General features: G+C 37.2%; 1 protein-coding gene across 1 annotated transcript in view; it reads left to right on the top strand.

The window, feature by feature from the left end:
- The window catches only part of ACER3 (alkaline ceramidase 3), a 119,309-nt gene that overhangs the window by 27,491 nt on the left and 67,497 nt on the right, over positions 1–24,321 (top strand). The window contains exon 2 of the mRNA XM_028516494.2: positions 17,531–17,641. Coding sequence (XP_028372295.1) covers positions 17,531–17,641 — 111 coding nt within the window. The remainder of the gene's footprint in view (positions 1–17,530; positions 17,642–24,321) is intronic.

Here is a 24,321-nt window from a genome sequence, read left to right as displayed (position 1 = left end):
GTATAGCTCACATTTATTTCAATTTTAATATTAGAAGTGTTTTTGAGTCTTAGAAATGTGGTGATGTTTTTATGACCAGAAATATGCCATAGGAACTTAACTCTTAATTTATATCAACTGGCCTATGATAATATTGGTTCCATTATTTGTTGTTTCACTTAAAATTGCAGTTTCCAAGAACCTATCAATGATGTTAAGTGAGGTCACTGTACCTGTATTGGTTTCCTGCTTTTATTCTGGTATCAGTTTTCCTTAAAAGATACTAAGGAGTGCCTAGTACTATAACACTCATTTATGTGCTTTTTTTTTTTTTAACTTTGGATGAACCAGAGTGCCCTGCAACTTTGTTATTGTCTGGATTGGAAGGCAAACTTTCCCCCTTGTGAAAACTGCTCTTGAGCTAGTTCAAGTATGAAGACTTTTCCCAGGCAGCACTTTCCAGGCAGCACTTAATTCTTAACACAGCAAGATTGTGGAAGTTCCTGTATAATGTTCATTGGTTCTTTTCAATCAGAAATTATCTTTACATGCATTATTCGGTCATGTATATTGCTTTCATCATATTTAATTATTTAAATAATTTAAATATCATTGGGTTTCTTTCCCCATTTTACAGATCAGAAAACTAAAGCTTAACCATAAAGTTGCTCAAGTTCATACAGCTAGCAGGTGGCAGTAGATATGAACAAAATATTGCCTACTATAAATTGAGGAGATTAAGTTAGATGATCTTCTGAAGTTCTTCTGAACCTGTTTTCTGAAGTTCTGATATTTTTAACATTATTTGAACATTTGTCTATAAAGTAAAATATTTCACAAAATGCTTTGAAGAAAGAAAGTACTGGGTTTCTTTAAGACTCAAACCAGTTACTTTTTTCATTTAGATCATTTGCTCGCTGTGTGCAGAAGGGCTCCTCATGAAACAGTATATGGATCACTTTTTTAGCATCACCGGGTTTTAATGCTTCTATTTTTTTTTTTCCTATCCTTAGCTCTGGGTGGTGGTTATACAATTGTAAATACAACTGAGCTCTAAATTGCCTACCCACTTGCCCCGGGCTCTGTGTCCTCTGCCAGGCCTGGGAGAGCTAAGACTGTTGAACACACTGGCTCCACCTGCTGTCGGGCTCAGGCAAACATCCTCCTGCTGTGTCTTCAGAGTTGTTTGAAGTTTACTCTTCTGCACATTGCCATTTACACCCTTTCTTTCCTCTACTTTTTTTGAAGGAAAGCAATATTTTATTAATGTATATTTACTGCATAATTATTATACCCACATAAAAACAAAACACAGCACTAATTATTGTAAGGGAAAATAATCTCTACAAACATACCTAATATAAATAAATGTCAACATGCAATTACAAAATAAAAGCTGTACTGAGAAAATAAGAACTTAACAAAACACCATTGTCAGAATAACAAAATATTGTTCTGAATTCCTATAACAGAACTATATTTGTGTGGAAGGGCATTTTGCGACATTAGCCATTGATGTATGAGAGTCATAACATATAATAGATATTCAAATACCATTATCTGTAAATTGTAATAAAAATACATCAAACATTTTAGATACCCATAACAATTCAGCAGGTAAATAAGTAAATGGAATTATAAACAATTATAACCTGTGGAATCTTAAAGACTTCTTCCTTCAGAACAAATGAAAGGACTTTTATTCCAGAAGGAATATATAACATAAGAATTAGAAAATACATTAAGAACCATTGAACTTTGAAATATTTAGTTCAGGTAAACGCATAATATATTAAAGCCTAGGAACTGGGGAAGACAGTCCAAAAATAAGAATTATGATTTCATGCCTGCAGTTAAGTAATAGCCATAGGGAGCTCAATTTTCTAACCATGGAGCAGCCTTTATGCAGTTCTGCAGTTTCAAAGTACATGTACTACAGAGTGTGTGCATTGAACATTTATTAACTGAGGTTGGAGACAATATCGATATGGAACAAATTGCAAAATGAATTCAGAAAAATATAATGCAACCAAAGGTCAATCACATGTTAAACATAAGAGAAAGTTTAAAAATCTTAGTAAACAAAGGTAACTTTTCAGTACTTACTATATGCCTGCCACACATTATTCTAAGCCTTCCAACATCATTAACATATTGAAATATTCTTGAGGTAAATTATCAGTCTTTCAGATAAAAACAGTAGGCCCAGAGGGTTTGTGTGAAACACTAGTTCAAACAGAAAGTAAATTTGAGAGCCCACAGGGTCACATCGCATGTTCTTAAGCACTAAGCACCAGTACCCACTCAAGAAGTGAGTACAAAGATCACAGCAAAACCCAGCGCAAACAGAGAAATGCTTCCAGAAAATTATAGGAGTGGCACTGTGTCACTAACGGTGTCACTGAGCTGCTCCTCCTGTATAATGGCATCTGAATCATCACTCCTTGAGTGTTTGTTTTATACATTGACGAGACCATGGTGCTGTCTTGAGCAAGCTGTGCTCTGGAAGAGTAAAGGCCTTTATTCACTGTGAGGGAAGGCGTGAGTGTAGGGGGCTCTGAGAAAACTTGGATGTCCAGGAGCTAAAAACTAGTATGCTAAAAAAGTAACAGTGTGCTGCCTCCAGACTGATAAACAATCTGAGGAAAGATGGCTTGCACGTTTATAAAAATGTAAGTGTGCTAGGACAGGTGAAGTCTTATCTTAGAAGAAAGATAAACTAATTTAGAATGTGACACAATCACAACCCATTCTGAGAGAAATGTACCATGGGGTGGAGAATGGAAGAGAATAAAAAAAGAGTCGGTGTGTTACGGTGGAGGGAATATAGGTTTAACTCTGTTGTAATATTTGCCCTGAATTTATCAAATTTGATGTCCTTGAATTTCTGTTAGTAGGCATTCGCTAAAGAGAGTTTTACATACATATTCCATGGTATAAAAAGCGTAATTCTGGAAATAGCAATCAAGAGGAGAATGGATGAATGTACTCTGTCGACACATGCACAGATGCAATGAAACTGTCAAGAATACAGTGGTGGAGGGTTACCATGAGCGTGAGATGATGAGCCCCTGCTAGGAAGGACAAAGAATTTGTTGGAGGGAGTTTGTTTGCAGCAGGCCTCTGTCAAGGTCTCAGCTTTGGTGGACATACGATTATATTAGCTAAAAAGAAATAACATACCAACCGAAGTGTCAATTATACAATATATTTAAAAAATAGAAAAGTATCAATTTTGGCTTGTTAACCTTTTTGAGGTTTGTTTGTTATATAAAAATAATAGAGTTGGTTTTGCTGGCCTCCTCTAATGATCTGAAATCATGTATCTGTATCTCTTAACACAATTGCTAGCATAAAGAGAAATGAGGCAAGGGATGCTCTGACTCTATAGAGTAGTGTATATATAATGTTATTATGGATAAGTGGAAATTAATATGTACTTATCCAGATTAATAAATTCTGACTTCACAACAATCATCAGAACAAAAGCCACGTCTAGGGCAAAATAACTTAATGACACACAGTGGGGAATGAATTCTACTGAAGGGCAGTGTTAGTAGCAGGTGGTTGTGGAAGCTACTTTTGTCACTGCTGTGGGGGAGGTCGGTGTGCAGAGAGGTCATCAGCAACGTAAGCAGGCTACTGTAGCCAGCGAACAGGGGATACCGGGATGTGGGTCAACAGGAACCATGTGAAGCTTTTGTGGAACCCAGTTTAAAAGATAAGATTCATGACAGCAAACTCACAATAATTAACAACCACACCTAAAACAAAAACAAAAACAAACTAAACAAACAACTAGAACAGGAACAGAACCACAAAAAAGGAGATCACATGGAGGGTTAGCAACAGGGGGGTGGGAGGAGAAGGGGGGTAAAGGTACAGAGAATAAGTAGCATAGGTGGTAGGTAGAAAATAGACATGGGGAGGGTAAGAATAGTATGGGAAATGTAGAAGCTAAAGAACTTATGCACATGGACATGAACTAAAGGGGGGGATGTGGGTGGGAGAGGGTGTGCAGGGCAAAGGGGAGCGAAGTGGGGTAAATGGGACAACTGTAATAGCATAATCAATAAACTATATTTTTAAAAAAGGATTCAAAGCATCCTTCAAGTGTTAATTGAAGAAAGTCATTCAATTTCTTGAGAGAAGTTACCCTTACCTGGAGAGAGAAGGTTCCTGCTTCTCCAATATCATGCCTGCTCCCCCACCCCCCGCAAGGTCCTCTGAGCAGGGTTAGGCATTCCCACTCCTCCTGACAGAATTCCATGACTGCAGCCCTAGTAAAGAGCCATTTTTGGCTCTTCTTTCTTTCCTCTTCCTTTAGGCTTCCTTCTCAGGTAAGATGAGTCTTGGTAAGTCAATCCTGAGTGTGTCTGATGTTCACCCCTCTTCACGTCTGGGTCCCCTATACTTTTGATATTTGAGTTTTCTTTTTGCTTGAAAGGGATGACTTTACCTATTTACACATCCTGAAGTTACTGAAATGTTGTCAACCTCATTTATAATTATTGTTTTGGAAAAGAATACAAAGGGATTGTGTTTGGAGTATAAAAATCATAGTTTTCAGATTTTTGACTACCCCCTTAAGCCTATTATAAAAACAGGATTTCTCCCTTGAAAAATACTTTTAACTTTAATGTTTTAGTATATGACTAAATCTCTCATTTTAATTCCAGAAAAATACTTTTAATTGAATTTCCTGGGGGTACCCCAAACCCAATTAAACTCTTAGTAGAAATAATTTAGTTATTTTCTACCATTCATTTATATTATATTTTAATTTTAAATTATATAACCAATGTAACCACATTTTATGTAGGAAATATAGAAGAAAGAAGAGGAAAAAAATTCATTGTTTCACCATCTTAAAACATCCATTTTGTCATTTTGTTGGTTGGGGAACCTTCACCACCCATAGTTGGACCCAGCCATAATTGGTGAAAACGTAGCTCCAAATTCACTACTTGTTGCTCTTTGAAAATGGACCTGGGTCCTTTTTAAATGTTTCCTTTGACAGCTGGGAGGATATAAAACTTTGTCAGTGGGGGGCAGAAAGGAAGGTTTTTTTTCCTGATTCTGGTGTGCTGGCTGGGTGGCTTTACCAGTGCCTGGGCCTTGCAGGGTGCAGGTAAGCGGCTTATCCAGCGTCTGTCTCGTACGATGCCCAAGGCTTCCTTCTCTCAGTGCCCAGATCCTGAAGCTTGGTCAGCTTCTCCAGGGCCAGCTCCTGCAGAGCGCTCAATCAGCAGCACCCAGTGGGCAGTAGCCCCCTCCCTCCATGTGATCAGCTTGCCTTGGCACCTGGGAAAAGTAGACAAAAGATAAATTCCAAAGGGTAGATTTTCAGTAAGCGTATAGACATAGTGTCACGGCAATTTCTCTGGTATTTGGTGAGACAAGGTCATGCACTGTCCAACAAGGCCTGGATCTCAGCCCTGGGACCTCTTTTAGTGTTCTATGTCCATCCTATGGATAGTGACTGTTTTCATACATCTGCTGTTCCTATATTCTATAGAATTCTCTTTACTCTTCTATCTAATCCCTTGTTACTCCAATTCACTCTTACAGTTAATGACTTCTTAAAGTAAACTTCCTCTGTGAGTTAAATTACTTCCTCTGTAAGTTAAATTACTCTGTGGTTTATCTCTTCTGATTGGACCCTGACTAATACTTATTAACCAAAGTTTTATAGTCTGTGATCATTTTATGTGCATTATTCAGTAAAATTAACTTAGCTAACATTTATATAGCCCCTTATTTTCAAAGCAGTTTTATATCTATTATTCTTTAAATTAGCTTTCTGAAAAATATTTTATTTTTTTCTTCCTGACTTTATAGTCTTATTTAACTTTGTAGCCTTAGTTTCTTGACCTTGTAGTTGTTTTACCTTTGTGGTCAATTGTTTTTGATTGGGTATTTAAAAACTCATTGCCACTCCAAGGTCATAAAGATGTTCTCCCATGTTTTCTTCTAAAAGTTATATTGTTTTACCTTTTACATTTAGATCTGCAGTACATCTGGAAATTATTTTTGTGTAAGAAGTACAAGCTTGCTATCCAGATTCATTTTTTTTCCATGTAAATACCAAACTGATCCCTTATTCTTTACTGAAAAGGCCTTTTTTTTTTTACGATTTTCTTTATTTCTAGAGAGAGGGGAAGGGAGGGAGAAAAAGAGGGAGAGAAACATTGACGTGAGAGAGAAACATCAATCAGTTGCCTCTGGTACGTGCCCTGACTGGGGACCAGAGACCAAACCGGCAACCCAGGCATATGCCCTGACCAGGGATCCAATCAGCGACCTTTTGCTTTGTGGGATGACACCCAAACGACTGAGCCACATCAGTCAGGGCAAAACCATCCTCTTTATACTGCACTGCAGGACCATGTTTGTCATAAATCAGGTGACCATAAATGTTAGTTTGTTCTTGAAATCTTAGCTGTTCTATTGTTCTGTTTGTCTATCCTTGCAGATAGGCCTTCGTATCTAATAGTGTAAATACTTTAGTTTTGTTGTTGTCTTGGCTCTTCTTGGCCTTTTTAATTTTCATATAAAGTGTAGAATCAGCTTATCAATTTGTATCCAAAAAACCTGCTGGGAGTTTTATTAGTCTTATACATCTTTTGTTAGGTTTGTACCTGGCTGTGTGACATGTTTTGATGCTATTGGAAATAATATCTGTAGCTTCACAGCTGCAGTTACAGGTATATGCTGAGGTGTGACTCAGGAGTCAAAAATATCTTTAATACTATGTTTACTTAGCTTTAAACAGAGATACAGAGGTTGTAGCATCTTTATCTGACCTAGATGTCCAGTAGCTATCCAAATCCCCTGCTTCCAGGTCATTTGAAATGTGTTTCTGACACCCATAATATTGATATCTAAGCTGAATTTAATATTACATGTATTATTGGGCAGGTTTCAATTTCTTTGTCTCTTTCATCAATAAAGATTTTTTTTAAAGATTTTATTTATTTTTAAAGAGAGGGGAAGGGAAGGAGAAAGAGAGGGAAAGAAACATCAATCTGTGGTTGCTGTCACGTGCCCACATCTGGGGACCCGGCCCACAACCCAGGCATGTGACCTGATTGGGAATTGAACCAGTGAGTGACCCTTTGGTTTGCAGGCCCGTGCTCAATCCACTGAGCTACACCAGCCAGGGCAGATTTTTATTAGTTTGCTTCCTGGGGCTCTCCTGAATGACACAGTGTTCAACATTTTCTACAACAGGGATGTCAAACTCATTTTCACCGGGGTCCACACTGGCCTCGTGGTTGCCTTCAAAGGGCCGAATGTAACTTTAGGACTGTATCAGTGTAACTACTCCTTAACAGTTAAGTGAGAGCTCGGAGCCACCACTGGGTGGCTGCAACAAGGTGCCGGTCTGGATAAAACAAGGTGGAGGGCCAGATTCAGCCCATGGGCCTTGTTTGCCACCTGTGTTCTACAGGTTTACTTAAAGCCATTGATAACTGTTGTTTGGATATATAACTTTTTAAAAAAGATTTTATTTATTTACTTTTGGAGCGAGGGGAAGGGAAAGAAAAAGAGGGAGAGAAATATTGATGTGAGAGAGAGAGATCATTTGGGTGCTTCTTGCACCTAACTCAGGACCAAACCTGCAGCCCAGGCATGTGCCCTGTCTGGGGATCAGACCGGTGACTTTTCGCTTTGTGAGACGATGCCCAACCAATTGAGCCACACTGGTCAGGGCTGGAAATATAACTTTTAATCTGTCTGGGTCCACACCTTATGTTTTCATGCTCCAGTTAGGCAAATTACTTTGCTATTTGTAGAATTTGGAATACTCTTTGATATAATGTAAAACATATTAATAAGGACATTTTTGTGCAAACTTTGTGCTAGCGCATTTAGGGGGAGCACCGTTGGCTGTAAGGACAGATGGACCTGGAATAAAAGCTTGGCTCCACCATTTGCTTATTGTGAGAACTTGGGTAAATTATATAATCTTGTAGCCTGACTTTATTTTTTGTATAATGGGATAATAATACGTCACAAGGTTGTTGTGAAGAGCAAATAAGTTAGCACATGTCTAATGTGAGGCCTGGTACCTGGTATTTATTAGGCTATCAGTAGATTTTAGTTCCTTTCACTCCTTTCAAGGTCTAGCTCAAATCTTTATCACATCTATGAAACTACCTCCAACTATTTTATGCCCTTTCTTAAAGATTTATTTAATTATTTTATCAAAGTAAAATATTAAAAAGTAGATAAAAATCTGACTAGTGTTAAGACTCGTTACATCCAGAAAGCAGTACTTTCCATGACTCTTTTCTTCCTACCCTCCAATTCTACTCTCTAGAAGTAAAACTAACAAAAAAACAAACCCCAAAACAGCTTTATTGAGGTATAGCTAATATACAATAGAATGTATATATTTAAAGTGTACAAATTAAGTTTGATGTATGTCATGTGAAACTATTACCATATTTTTCACACTGTAAGATGCACCTAGGTTTTAGAGGAGGAAAATAGGAAAAAAAATTTTGAAGCAAAAAATGCGGTAAAATATTTAATAATATAAGTAACATAATATTTCACCAATGTAAATGTAAACAGAACTCAACAGCAGCATTAACAACCATTATTCCTCCCAAATAGCGGGGGGAGGGGGTGCATCTTATAGTCTGAAAAATATGGTACCACAATCAACATAGTGAACATATGTATCACCTCCAAGTCTTCTTTTTTTTTTTAAGATTTTATTTATTTTTAGAGAGGAGGAAAGGAAAGGAGAAAGAGGATGAGAAACATCAATGTGTGGTTGCCTCTTATGCTACCCCTACTGGGGACCTGGCCTGCAACCCAGGCATGTGGCCTGACTGGGAATCGAACTGGCGACCCTTTGTTTCACAGGCTGGCACTCAGTCCACTGAGCCACACCAGCCAGGGCCACTTCCAAGTTTTCTCATGTCCCTCTATAAGTCCTCCTTCTTCAGTCCACTGTCTCCCCTTCCTAAGCCCTACCCCACAACTATTGATCTGTTTTCTGATGCTCTGGGTTAGTTTGTTTTTCTAGACTTTTATATGAACTGTTTTAATCCGTCTGCCAATTCTGACATCTCTGTCAATTGTGGATTGGTTTCAGTTGATTATTTTTTTCATTATGGGTGTGTTTCTTCCCTCTTTATCTAATCTTATCCAAAGATTATGCCCGGTAATCTTTGATTGGATGCTAGATACTGTGTTTTTTACCTCATTAAGCACTGCAGTGAAAATGGGGTTACAGATCTCTGAAATCCTGTTTTCATTTCCTTTGGATATATACCAGGAGGTGGGATTGCTGGATCAGATGGTTGTCCCATTTTTAATTTTTTGAGGAACCTCCATCCTGTTTTCCATAGATACTGCACCACTTTACATTCTCATCAACAATGCACAGTGAGCCGTTTTCTCCACACCCTTGCCAATACTTGTCTCTTGTCTTTTTGATGGTAGCCACTTTTGATTTGCATTTCCCTGTTGATTAGTGATGTTGAGTATCTTTCATGTACCTTTTGGTCATCTATTGTTGTCTTTGGAAAAATGGGTATTCAGATCCTCTGTCCCTTTTTAATTGGATTGCTTTTTTTTTTTTCTATTGAGTTGATATTAACACTGTATCAGGCAATTTACAAATATTTTTCCCTCATTCTGTAGGTTGACTTTTCATTTTGTTGATTGTTTCCTTTCTTTTTGGTCATTCCTATAGGGTTTTTTATTTTTTATTGTTGTTCAGTAACAGTTGTCCCTCTTCCCCCCCTTTACTTTCCCCTGTGTTTCTTTTAATATCCAAAAGTTTTTTGTGTGTGATATAGTCCTACTTATTTATTTTTGCTCTTGTTGCTTGTGCTTTTGGTATTATATCCAAAAATTATTGCCAAGACCAGTGTTAAGGAGCCTTTCTCCTATATTTTCTTCTAGAAATCTTAGTTTCAGGTCTTATGCTTAAGTCTCAAACCATTTTGAGTTCATTTTAATGAGTATTGTAAGATAGAGGTCCAGTTTCATTCTTCTGCACGCGGTTACCCTATTTTCCCAGCACCATTTATTGAAGAGACTATCATTTTCTCATTGAGTGTTCTTGGCTCCCTTGTCAAATATTAGTTTACCATATGTGCAATGGTTTATCTCTGGGCCCTTGATTTTGTTCCAGTGGTGTATGCATGTTTTTTGCCAGTACCATACTGTTTTGCTTACTATAGCTTTGTAGTATTGTGTGAAATCAGGAAGTTGTGATGCCTCCGGCTTTGTTCTTTCTCAGGATTTCTATGGCAATTCAGGGTCTTTTGTGGTTCCATATAAATTTTAGGATTTTTTTTCTATTTCTATAAAAAACACCTTTGGAATTTTGATAGGTATTTCACTGAATATATAGTTGGGTTTGAGAAGTTTGGACAATTTAACAATATTAATTCTTCCAATCTGTGAACATGGGATATCAAAGTCTTATAGTTTGAAGTATACAGATCTGCCTCCACCTTAGTGAAATGTTAAATTTGTTAGTATTTTGTTGTTTTTTTTTTTTTAAGTTATGCTATTTTGCATGTCTCAATCTCGGAAGCTTTTTTTTTTTTAAGATTTTATTTATTTATTTTTAGAGAGGGAAGGGAGGGAGATAGAAACATCAATGTGCAGTTGCTGGGGGCCGTGGCCTGCAACCCAGGCATGTGGCCTGACTGGGAATCAAACCTGCGACACTTTGGTTCACAGCCCGCGCTCAATCCACTGAGCTACGCCAGCCAGGGCAGTATTTTATTGTTTTTGATGAAATTGTGAATGAGAGTGTTTTCTTTATTTCCTTTTCAGATGTTTTATTTTTATTGTATAGAAACAGCTGTTGTCTGCATTTTGATTTTGTATCCTACAACTTGACTGAATTTGTTGATTAGTTCTAGCAGTTTTTTGTTGGAGTCTTAAGTTTTCTATCTGTAAGATCATATCATCTGCAAACAAAGACAGTTTGGATGCCTTTTATTTCCTTTTTTTGCCTGATTGATCTGGCAAGCATTTCTAGTATTATGTTGAATTGGACTAGTGGGAGGGAGTCAGGACCCTTGTCTTGTTCTTAATGTTAGAAGAAAAGTTTTCAGCCCCTCACCCTTAAGCATAATGTTGCCTGTGGGCTTGTCATATATGGCCTTTGTTGTGGGAGGTGTATTCTTTTCATGCCCAATTTGTTGAGCATTGTTATCACAAATGGATGTTGTATTTTGTCAGAAGCTTTTTCTGCATCTATTGAGATTAATTTTATTTTAAATTTTATTAACATGTGTATCACATTTATTGACTTCACAGTTGAATCATCCTTACATCACAGGGATGAATCCGAGGCGATCATGGTGTATGATTCTTTTAATGTGTCGTTTAATTCTATTTGTTAACATCTTGTTGAGAATTTTTGCATCTACCTTTATTAGGGATATCAGCCTATAATTTTCTTGTAGTATCCTTATCTGGCTTGGGTGTCAGGGTATTTCTGGCCTTATAAACTGAGTTTGAAAGTATTCCCTCTTCTAGTTGTTTTTTTTTTAAATCCTCATCCAAGGATATGTTTATTGAATGTGTGAGTATGAGAGAGAGAAGGGGAGACAGATGAGAGGGAGACAGAGAGAGAGACAGAGAGACGGGGGGGGGGCATTGATAAGAGACAGAAACATTGGTGAGAGAGAGAAATATCGATTGGTTGCCTCCCATATGTGACCCAACTGGGGACCAAGCCTGGAACCTAGGTATATGCCCTGACCAGGGATCAAACCCATAACCTTTTGGTGTACAAGACAACTCTCCAGTCAACTGAGCCACCAGACCACGGCTCCGTCTTCTATTTTTTTTTTTTTAGTAGAGTTTGAAAAGTTTCAGTGTTAATTTTTTAAAAAACATTTAGTAGAATTTGTCAGTGAAACCACATGTCCTCAGCTTTTCTGTGTTGGGAGGTTTTTGATTACTGATTCAATCTCCTTACTTGTTATTGGTCCATTCAGATTTTCTTTTTTTCCTGATCAGTCATGGTAGATTGTATATAGCTAGGAATTTATCCATTTCTTCTAGGTTTTTTGGTGGCATATAATTGTTCATAGTAGTCTCTCATGATCCTTTGTATTTATGTGGTATAAGTTGTAATGCCGCCTTTCATTTCTGATTTTATTTATTTGTGTCCTTCTTCTGATTCAGTCTAGCTAAAGTTTTGTTCATTGTGTTTATCTTTCCAAAAAATCATCTCTTAGTTTGAAGACATGAAATTGATATAGGTCATTTATTTCCACTCTGATCTTCATTTCTTTTCTTCTCCTAACTTTGGGCTTAGTTTGTTCTTTTTCTAGTTTTTTGAGGTGTAAAGTTAGGTTGTCTATTTGAGATATTTCTTTTTTCTTTTAAGATTTTTTTAAAATTTATTTTTAGAGAGGGAAGGGAGGGAGAAAGAGAGAGAAAGAGAAATATGAATGTGCGGTTGCTGGAGGCCGTGGCCTGCAACCCAGGCATGTGCCCTGACTGGGAATGAGATATTTCTTAATGTTGGCATTTATTGCTATAAACTTTCCTCTTGAGCTATATCCTCTAAGTTTTGGTATGTTGTGTTTTCATTTGCATTTGATTCAAGATATTTTTTAATTTACATTTTTATTTCTTTGCTCTATTGGTTGTTCAGGTATTATGTTGTTTAACTTCCATACATGTATGAATTTCCAGTTTTCTTCCTGTTACTGATTTCTAGTTTTATATCATGTGGTTGGAAAAGATACTGGGTTGGCCAAAAAGTCTATTTAGTTTTTTCCGTAAAATAAAAGACATTTTTCATTTTCACCAGTAACTTTATTGATTTGGATATTTTGAGTATGTTGGTTATCTCCCGCTATGTTGCTACTAGTGGGTAGAGGGGTGCAGCTAAACAGTCCCACAGAAAAGAATTATTTGGCCAAAATGTCCATAATACTAAGAAACTTTGCAAACCACTTTTGACACGTTCGATCAGCGACAGTACCTTCTCCATAGACATCTTCTCCATACATGCACAAATCTTTTTTTTACATTTCAGTTGCGTTTTTATCTTACTTGAAATAATAAAGTATAATATGCTGAAAATGTTGTGTACCTGTTTTCACTCTTTAATATTAAAATGGCTGCACAAAAATTCACCAATTTTGATGTTTTTAAAAAACACTAATATGATAGCTGTCACGATACACTCTAACAAAATTGTTTCGACTAAAGTTAAAGGCAACTGAGCACTACTAGAGCCACTGTACGGAAAAAACTAAATGAACTTTTTGGCTAACTCAAGACTTTGTGTAATTTCAGTCTTCTTAAATTTGCTAAGACTTGTTTTATGATCTGTCATTTGATGTATCTGATCTATCCTGGAGAATGTTTCATACATGCTTGATGGGAATGTGTATTCTGCTCCTCTTAGGTAAAATGTTTTGTATGTCCGTTAGGGTTATTTGGTCTCAAGTATAGTTGAAGTCCAGCTTTTCTGTACAGTAGTTCCCTCTTATTTGTGGTTTTGCTTTCCACAGTTTCAGAACTGCAGTCTGCAAATATTGGAAATAAATTTCCAGAAATAAACAATTCATAAGTTTGCAGTTGAATGCTGTCTGAGTAACATGATGATGAAAACTCTCACTCTCCTGCTCTGTGAATCATTTCTTCATGTAGCATATCTGCACTTTATAGGCTCCTCGCCCATTAGTCACTTAGTAGCCGTCTCACTTACCAGATCAACTCTGGTGCTATTGCACTGCTTGTGTTCATATGTTACCAGACAGGCACTGGCCAGGAGCGGGTCTGCCTCTGGCCTGCCGGTAGTGTGTGGATTCTTGACTTAGTGTAGGAAAGTTTTCACAACACAAATCCGGGTGATTTTGAGAGTATGTTTATTAAGGCTGTGGACAGTGAAACCAAGGAAGGATTTAGGGTGGAAGAAGTGACAGGAGAGAGCCTAGGTGAGTCTGCTTTGGCTCCCTAGAAACATTATATAGGAAAGGAGTGAGCCAGGGTGGGGCTGCTGCTAGCTCACTGGAAAGTCAGAGAAAAAGGCGCCCTGGAGACAGGATCAGGGGGTGAGCCCGGTCGAGCTGCCACTGCCCACTGCTCCCCCGGCCACAAGTCTCCTTGAGACCCTTGGAATTGAGGAGGAAATAAAAAGTTCATGCCCAAGAAGAAGCATGGGTATGCTCTAGAGCGAGCTCTCCCTACGTCTTTGTTCTGAGAGCTTCTTATCTTTTTTCTGTGAGTGAGGATCTTAGGGGAGGGTTTTGACAGAATATTTGTTAGATTTCCAGGTACATTTAAAAAAAAGACTTTATTTATTTTTAGAGAAAGATGGGGAGGGAAGGAAAAAGAGGGAGAGAAACATCGATGTGCGAGAGATACATCAATTGGTTGCCTTTTGCATGTCCCCAGCTGGGGACCTGGCCTGCAACCCAGGCATGTGCCCTGACTGGGAATTGAACCAGTGACCTTTTGATTCGCAGGGTAGCACTCAATCCACTGAGCCACTTGAGCCAGGATTCCAGGTACATTTTTAATATGGTGATGTGTCAGAATGAGCACATAGTGAGGTTTTGGGAATATTTTTTGATCTGCTATACTGTTTTACTTTTGTCTTGAGTCTCTCTGGCTTTTAATGGGGTTTTTGTTATTTGTTCCCCGGACTTCATCTGTCCTTGGGTTTACCTGGCACAAATGATGTTAATTGGCTCTCTGTTCTCTGTCTCCTAGACCAGAGAGATTTAAGCTATGTATTCTTTGGTTAGGGAGAAGAGGTATAACCCATTGACCCTTGGTTAGGGGAGGTAAGTTGTTGCGATTCACCGGCTGGCTGTAAGTTGCTCACGCTGTTTGGCCATGTTTAATTTTCTTGTCTCAGTCTCCCCATTCTACTTACCCATCTTACTATTCTGCCTCATAAGTAATCCATATTTTACTTAATAGTGGCCCCAAAGCACAAGAGTAGTGATGCTAGCAATTTGGATATGCCAAAGAGTAGCTATAAACTTTATCGTAGGTATATATGTATAAAAAAAAAACATAGTGTTCGTGGTTTTGGGAGGGAGGTGTCTTGGAATTTAAGGGAGTCTACTGCATTGCTTTTCTGTCTGGATGATCTATCTATTGTAGAAGGTAGGGTATTAAAAGTCCCCTACTATTATATTGTTGTCTATTTCTTCCTTCAGAACTGTATTTGCTTAATATGTTGAGTGCGTATATATTTACAATTATTATATTCTTTTGATGAATTAACCTTTAATTATTAAATAGTGATCATTGTCTTTTGTTACAGCTTCTGGCTTAAAGTCTATTTTAAGTCTATTTTATCTGATATAAGAGTAGCTACTCTTGATCTTTTTTGGTTTTCATTTGCATGGCTTATCTTTTTCATCACTTCACTTTGAGTCCATGTGTGTCCTTAAAGCTGAAGTGAACCTCTTGGAGTATTTAATCCAGTTACATTTAGAGATTTAATTATTTTTTAAAATTGTTTTCTTTATCCAGCCAATCATTTATTTATTCTGTAAATTTTTTTAAAGATTTTATTTATTTTTAGAGAGAGGGGAAGGGAGGGAGAAAGAGAGGGAGAGAAATATTGATGTGAGAGAGAGATATTGATTGGTTGCTTCTTGTGCACTCCCAGACTGGGGACTGAACCCACAACCTAAGCATGTTCCCTGACTGGGAATCGAACTGGCAACCTGTTGGTTTGCAGGCCGGCACGCAATCCACTGAGCCACACCAACCAGGGCCATTTAGAATAATTATTAATAGGTTAGGATTTACTAATGCCTACTGAGGACTCCTAATGCCTTTGTAGTTGTTTTGTAGTTCCCTTACACCTTTCTTCATCTCCTGATGCCTTGTGAATTGGTGATTTTCTATAGTGGTGTGCTTTGATTCCCTCTCTTAATTTTTTTGTGTATCTACTTTAGGTTTTTGTTTCTTTGTGATTACCATGTTGCTGACATATAACAGCCTCTTTTATGCTGATAACTGAACTTCCCATACTAAAACTCTAGCCTTGCAGGTTTTTGATATCACAGTTTACCTGTTTTTTATTGTGTATTCATTAACAAATTATTGTAAGCTCTAGTTAGTTTTAATAATTTTTTCCTTTTACCTTTATACTAGAGTGATTAATCCACTGTCATATTACTGTATTAGAGTGTTCTGAATTTGACTATATAGTTACCTCTACCAGTGTGTTGTATATTTTCATGTTCCTAAAGAGCATTCTTTCAAATCAGCTTGAAGATCCTTGTTTTTTATGTCAGTGTTTATAGCTATAAAATTTCCCTTTACCACTGCTTTTGTTGTGTTCTATCAATGTTGTTCTATTGTGTATTCATTTGAAGTCCTCTCTATTTTCTGATTTCCCTTGTAATTTCTTCCTTGATCCATTGGTTGTTTAAAAAATATGTTGTTTAATTTTCATAAGTTTGTGAAAATTTCCAGTTTTCCTTTCATTATTTATTTCTAACTTCATTTTGTTGTGGCTGGACACTTTATTTTTTTATTTGTTTATTTTATTGTAATCATTGTTCAAGTACCGTTTTCTGCCTTTTACTCCCATTCCCTGCCCTCCCCCCACAGTTTTTGTCTATGTGTCCTTCATATTTGCTCCTGTAAACCCTTCCCATTCTCCCCTGAAATTTCCTCTTCTCTCTGGAGAAGATACTTTAGATGATATTTATCTTTTTAAGTCTGTTGAGATTTAATTTATAGCCTAACATATGGACTGTCCTGGAAAATGTCCCATATGCACTTGAGAAGAATGTATGTGTTGCTGCTGTAGGGTAGAGTGTTCTCTGTGTGTCCAGTAATTGCTATTTGTCTTGACCTCAGCTCCAATGTTGAAAAATTATTTATTTGGAATTTTGAATGTATTGTGCTACTTATTCTGCCCAGAATCAATTTATAAAATAGTTTAGCCATTTCCTTCCTCATTTTACTATTTATTTGGGCTGTTGTTTTTTAATTGTTTCTTTGCTATTCATGGTTAAGCTCTGTTTTGTAAAGAGAAGAACAAAGATCAGATTAAGAGTCATTGCCTTTCGTGCTTTACTAGAAACAGAAACTAGAAACTAAAAACATTACCGTAAAAATGACATTTTAAAAAGAAATGCAAAATGCAAGCCGTGATTTGTTGCTGTTTAATTCGGTAGACAAAACTAACTCAGTCCTGTGTTTTATCTTGTCATACTGTGTATCCAGGGACCATTCTTTCACTGGCATTGATGTGGGCTGCCTTCCCCAACTCATTTTCTGCTGTATCTTTGAGGTTTTTTTCTGAGATATTTTTTCTTTTTACTTTTAGAATTTAGAATTTTCTTTAGTGGATGATCAGGTTGACAATTCTTAGTTTCCTTTGTCTGAAGGTATCTTTATTTTACTTGCATTCTTTTAAGAAATTTTCATTTAGCACCATGTAAATGTCATTCCACTATCTTTCTGAGAACTTATCTGTTTAATTTTGTTGAGGGCCAAGTATATATATCTTTATTTAAAGTAGTATTGATTAACATAATTAACTCCTTGTGGTTTTCTCTTATAGGGAATACAGTGAGTAACCTGATTATGATTATACCTCCGATTTTTGGTGCAGTTCAAAGTGTTAGAGATGGACTGGAAAAGCGGTACATCGCTTCTTATTTAGCGCTCACAGGTACGTACAACACTTCATCTACAAAATGATGTACAGTGTTCAGGCTGTTTTTCTCACTCATTCCTAATATGGGTTTTCAATTTTGTGTCATTACACAACATGTTCCGAAACTTCTGAATTACAACTTCACAAATCTTGCTATTTGTCTGGACCTCAGCTCCAATGTTGAAAAATCATTTACTTGGAATTTTGAAAGTATTGTGCCCAGAATCAGTTGAACACATTTTTAAAATCACAAACTATTTTAAGCATACAGAAAACACTAGAGGTAATGTAACAGATAACCCATGTATCTTATTATCAACTTTTGTTGCATCTTAGCACTTTGCAATTATTTCAGATCTTACTCTTTCTTTTTTTAAAGAAATACACTATAGGTAAAATTGGAGCTTCCTTTATTTTTTCTACCTGATTTTATTCCCCTCATCCTCCCACCTCAACCTCCCAGAATGAACTTTTATACTGAATCTAATTATCATTTTCCCACATTTTTATATTTATACTGCATGCATATGTATTGTTAAAAGTATTTATAGTATGGTTCACATATTTTTAGACTTTTTGTAAACACTGTACTGTATCTAATCTTCTGCAACTTCCATATATTCCTTTACTTCCTGTGAGGCAAGGGCTTGTCTTAGTTACCTTTGTGTCCCTATTATTTGGCAATTTCATGGTCCTCAATAAATGTTGGGTAGATGGATGAATGAACTTTACTAGAGCCCCAGATGGGAAAATCACTGTGTCATGTTATTGCCTTATCACCATAAAGACAAAAATAGCAAAGAACATGGATTCTAGTTTATTTCTTTTATATAACTTTCTAAATAAACACAATTTCTTTTATTTTAGCTCAAAGTAGACTTTATTTACATGTGAGCATTAAGGACTTCTAACTACCACAAAGTTGTAAGCTATAGTGTATCATATCAGATTCCACTTTACTAGTATGAGAGACTTTTTTTAGGTTTTATTATTTATTTTCAGAGAGAGGGGATGGGAGGGAGAAGAGGGGAGCGAAATATCGATGTGAGAGAGAAGCATTGACTGGTTGCCTGTCATATGTGCCCTGACTAGAGATTGAACCCGCAACCCAGGCATGTGCCCTGAATGGGAATTGGACCTGTGTCCTTTTATTTTGCCAGAGGATGCCTAACTAACTGAGCCATACCGGTCAGGGCGATATGAGAGACTTTGATTTCTGAATTTGTTTGTTTTTGCATGGTGTTTTAAGAAAATTACTTGGTTTTTCTTCAAAAGGAAGACTTGTCCACAAATTTAGCCCTTTGCTTTAAATCCTGGGGTATGTTAAGGATGTTTATAAAATATCACAATCACAATAATTAATAACAATAGGGATAAAAAGATCTGACAGATTTCCAGGTTGTCATAGGATAATGGTGGCCTCCCTAGTTAGAATTTGTCCACTCATTTTCCCTGAAAACCATACAGGTTAAGAAATAATGTAAATTAAAAAAAAAGAAATAATGTAAATTAAACTGTACTTAACCCACACTTTCAGCCTTCCTAGGAGAAAAAGAAGACTATGAACTTCAAAATGTTTTTGAATAAAAAATAAACACCACAGTTTAACAGAACTGTATTTGATGTTTTAGACTTAGGGAGATTTGAAAACTACATGGAAAAGAAGAGAAAGGAGTTGAGGGCCTAAATCTGACAGAAATACCGAATAGAAAGATAAAACTTCACATAAATACAAAATTTCTGAAAGCTGTCTAAGACCTGATAGATCACAGTACTGGCTAAAGGCAAGAGTCTTGAGGCCTACGGTGGCAATTTGGGAAATATATTACTTCTGGGAAAGAGATAAATAGAAAAGGGGAGTTACCCTTTGGAGATGGGTTAGTAAAGGGAAAGAAGGAAGTCAGAGGGAGGAATTAAGATACTGCTGAAACAAAAGAACTACAAAATACATCAGACCCTTCCCCTACACATACCCTGAATCAATAAGTACATGTGTGAAAAGGGATACTGAACTTCACTATTCTGACAGTAGGGGGCAGTCTTGAACTACAGATTTTTTAAGCCACCCCAAACCTTTATTCTTTTCACAAAATGGACCCCAATAAAGCAGTCTACATCCATACAAAATTTTTAAGGAGAGAAAATGAGAATCAAAACCTTTTGCCTCATGGACATTCTTCCTCCACAAGTAATTGTAAAGCAAAAAGGAATTGTATCACAATACTTCTGAATTAAATAGCCTCAAAGAATAAGTCAAAAATTTAGAAACTAATAACATATATATCACCCCCCCCCAAATAAATAAAATTAGAATTGATAAACTTGGTTGGAATATAAAATCCTTGTCTTGCATTAAAAATGCTGTTCCACGGGTACCTTTCTTTGTATGCTGCTGTTGAGGTCTACAGGGAGCCTCATCTTCCTACTCTTTGAAGTCATCTGTCTTTTCCCCAGAGCTTTGAGGACGTTTTCACTTTTAAAATCTAGTAGTTTTATTAGACTGCATTTCAGAGTTGACCATTCCAAGTCAGCTTTATAAGGCAAAAACAGACCTTTCAATGTATAGAGTCTGGTCTTTTTTCATTTTCAGAAAGTCTTCTAGAATTAGTTTTAAATTTAAGTTCTGTTTCATTGTTTTGCTTCTTCAGAGACTCCACTTATATATATATTAAATCTTTGCTTGTCTTCCATTTCAATCCCTTTCTCTCTGACCCTTTTTATTTCTTTATCTCATTTTGATTCTCTTGCTTGTTTTTCTGCCTTTCTTAAATAGCCCTTACTAAATATTCAATATATTTAATTAACTTCTTAGTTTTTTAGAAAGAGACATAGAAAGGTGAACCACAAAAAAATTAAATTGGTTACTCTAAGGGCTGTATAGAAAGGATAGAGGAGGGAGTGACACTTCTCTGTGTATACCTTTGTATTATTTTTATTTTTGGAACCATGTTACAATTTTACATATTCAAAAAATATAATTACAACAACCAGAATAGGAGTAGGGGAAATTAAGGGAGAGATGCTAAACTTGAATACAAAGAAAAACGAATTGCAAAAGGCACACCTGATAAAGGTCTGTTATCCCAAATATGCACAAAACTCTTTGTATATAAAATATAAATATAAAAGTCAACAATAATGAAACAACCTGTATAACAGACAGACACCTCACCAAGGAAGATATATGAATAAAAAAATATGAAAAGATATTCCACATCAACTGTCATCAGGGAAATGCAAATTAAAATAACAGTGAGATTCTACTACATGTCTATTAGAATTGCCAAAATCAAGAACACTGAAAACACCAAGTGCAGGTGAGAATGTGAAGTAACAGGAACTCTCATTCATTGCTGGTGGGAATGCAAAATGGTGTGGCCACCGTGGCAGTTTCTGAAAAAAACTAAACTTATAGTCACGTGATTCAGCAAGCATGCCCCTTGCTGTTTACCCAAAAGAACTGAAAACTTATGTGCACACAAAAACCTTCACACAGACGTTTTACCAGCTTTATTCATAATTGTCAAAACCTGGAAGCAACCAAGATGTCTTTCAGTAGGTGAACGTGTAAGTAAACTGTGGTACCTCCAGACAATGGAATGTTACTTAGCACCAAAAAGAAGTGAGCTATCAAGCCATGAAAAAATGAAGGAAGAACCTTAAAGACATATTACTAAGTGAAAGAAGACACTCTGAAAAGGCTACATTCTGTATGATTCCAACTTGATGACATTCTAGAAAAGGCAAAACCATGCAGAGAGGGGAAAAGATCAGTGATGGCCAGGAGTTACTGGGGAGCGAAAGATAAATAGTGGATTTTTAGGACAATGAAACTATTATTAGTTATGCTATAATGGTAGATACGTGTTATTATGTATTTGTCCAAACTTACAGAATGTGCAACACCAAGAGTGAGCCATAATGCAAAATGTGGACTTCAGGTGCCAGTGGTGTAATAATGTAGGTTCATCATTTGTAACAAACGTACCACTGTGGTGGGGGGTGTTGGTAATAAAGGAGGCTATGCATGTTGGGGGTGCAAGGATTATAAGGAAAATGGTTGTATCTTTTCTTCAATTTTGCTCTGAACCTAAAAACTGCTCTAAAAATATAAAATCTTGATAAAAATGTACTATATTGTTTATCAAATGGAAAACATAACCACATGGGAGAAAGTGAAAGTATTAATTCAGTTAACTTTGGCATGGTAGTCTCATTACTCATCTCCAGTTTGAATACAAAAGGAAATTCAGTGAAATCTTGAACTTTACTTTTCTAACTTTATTTACTGTACAGTTATTGTTGGTGGTATGAGTATAGTAATTCTGAAGTTATTTTTGTATGCACTTTAGGATTAAGCAAATGAGGAAATGTACTGATACTGTTGAAGGCTGTTTCTCTTGGAAGAAATGAGATAAATTTGGTTGGAGGAAGGCCAGGAAGAACTCTGTGGTATTAAATTGGAATTAGAGATATCAGCATGATTAAAAAAAATAAAGATTCCACATATTCTGTACTCTGAAAGGACCTAGAAACAATGAGGCTTAGGTAGCAATGCACACATCTAGTGTCGAGGCCTTGGTTTGTAAACATTTTTCCTCACTAAAAGGAATCAAGTTTTGTTGAAGAAATGGCTGAATGGCTGATTCTTGGGATGAGGCAGGGAAAGTACAAGATGAGCCTGGAACATTTTGTCATGCCAGAAAGTACGTAAGTGCTCAAAAAATGAGGGGGTTGTGTTAAAATGACATAGAAGGCAGTTTGGCAAAACTGGGATAATTTGAGCTTCCAAATAAAAAATGACAGTATCAAGTTATAGCACATGGTAAAAAAAAATTCACAATTTCATATTAACTATCAACAAACAAATGGTGTGAGAAGGAAAAGCATTTTTTAAAATATATTTTATTGATTATGCTATTACAGTTGTCCCATTTCCCCCTTCACTCCCCTCCACCCCGTACCCCCCTCCCACCCACATTTCCCCCTTTAGTTCATGTCCATGTGTCAGACTTATAAGTTCTTCAGCTTCTACATTTCTCATACTATTCTTACCCTCCCCGTGTCTATTTCCTACCTACAATCTATGCTATTTATTCTCTATACCTTTTCCCCCTCTCTCCTCCTCCCACTCCCCTGTTGCTAACCCTCCATGTGATCTCCATTTCTGTGGTTCTTTTCCTGTTCTAGTTGTTTGCTTAGTTTCTTTTGGTTTTGCTTTAGGTGTGGTTGTTAATAGCTGTGAGTTTGCTATCCTTTTACTATACATGGTTTTTTTTTTAATCTTCTTTTCTTGGATAAGTCCTGTTAACATTTCATAAAATAAGGGCTTGGAGATGATTAATTCCTTTAACTTGACCTTATCTGAGAAGCACTTTATCTGCCCTTCCATTCTAAATGAAAGCTTTGCTGGATAGAGCAATCTGGGATGTAGGTCCTTGTCTTTAATGACTTGGAATACTTCTTTCCAGCCCCTTCTTGCCTGTAAGGTCTCTTTTGAGAAATCAGCTGACAGTCTGATGGGAACTCCTTTGTAGGTGACTGTCCCCTTATCTCTTGCTGCTTCTAGGATTCTCTCCTTCATTTTTACCTTGGCTAATATAATGATGATGTGCCTTGGTGTGTTTCTTCTTGGGTCCAACTTCTTTGGGACTCTCTGAGCTTCCTGGACTTCCTGGAAGTCTATTTCCTTTGCCAGAATGGGAAAGTTCTCCTTTATTATTTGTTCAAATACATTTTCAATCTGTTGCTCTACCTCTTCCCCTTCTGGTACCCCTATAATTCGGACGTTGGAATGTTTAAAGATGTCCTGGGGGTTCCTAAGCTTCTTGTTTTTTTGAATTCTTATTTCTCCATTCTTTCCTGTTTGGTTGTTTTTTTTCTTCCTTCTGGTCCACTCTATTATTTTGAGTCCCAGTTTCCTTCCCATCACTATTGGTTCCCTGTGCATTTTCCTTCATTTCTTTTTTGGTAACCTGCATTTGTTCATCTAATTTGCAACCAAAATCAACCAATTCTGTGAGCTTCCTGATCACCAGTGTTTTGAACTGCGCATCTGATAGGTTAGCTATCTCTTGGTTGCTCAAAAGGAAGAGTTCTGGGGCACTGATTTGTTTTTCTGTTTGAGCCATCTCACTCTCTCTCTCTGTCTCTCTCTCTCTTTTTTTTTCCTTTGGTCTGGTCGCTCCTGTTACGGGGAGGGGCGGAGCCTTAGGTGGTCTGGGACTGGGCACCCCACTTGCTAGATTGTGACTTTGTATGTGGGGGCGGGGGCGGGGGCGGGAGGGAACAATGGCGGTAGCTCCCTTCTCCGTGGGACCTCAGTCCCTTCCCTGGGATCCTTGATTGCTCGCTCTGCCCTGCTCCACAATTGCCAGCTCACTGGGTCTGCCAGCCGCAGCTTGTATGCTCAGGGTCCACCTGCTGCGATCTTGCGTGCCCCAGATGCCTTACGCGCTCCTGGTTGCCTTATGTGCCCAGTTCTCCCTGTTCTCCCTGCCGCAACCCACACCCAGCTGCTTGTCTCTGCCCCTCCTACCGGTCTAGATAAATGGGTCTATTTCAATTTCTTGGTTATCTGACTTCCATTCAGGTAAGTTTTCTGTCAGTTCTGGGTGTTTTTCTGCCTCTAAATTGTTGTTGTTCCAATCTTGGCTGTGTGTGGAGGTACGGTGTGTCCACCTATGCCTCCATCT

This window comes from Phyllostomus discolor, chromosome 6, assembly GCF_004126475.2.
Source record: "Phyllostomus discolor isolate MPI-MPIP mPhyDis1 chromosome 6, mPhyDis1.pri.v3, whole genome shotgun sequence".
Classification (NCBI taxonomy): domain Eukaryota; kingdom Metazoa; phylum Chordata; class Mammalia; order Chiroptera; family Phyllostomidae; genus Phyllostomus; species Phyllostomus discolor.
The sequence above is the reverse complement of the archived record's forward strand: the minus strand, read 5'-3'. Positions and strand labels throughout refer to the sequence as shown.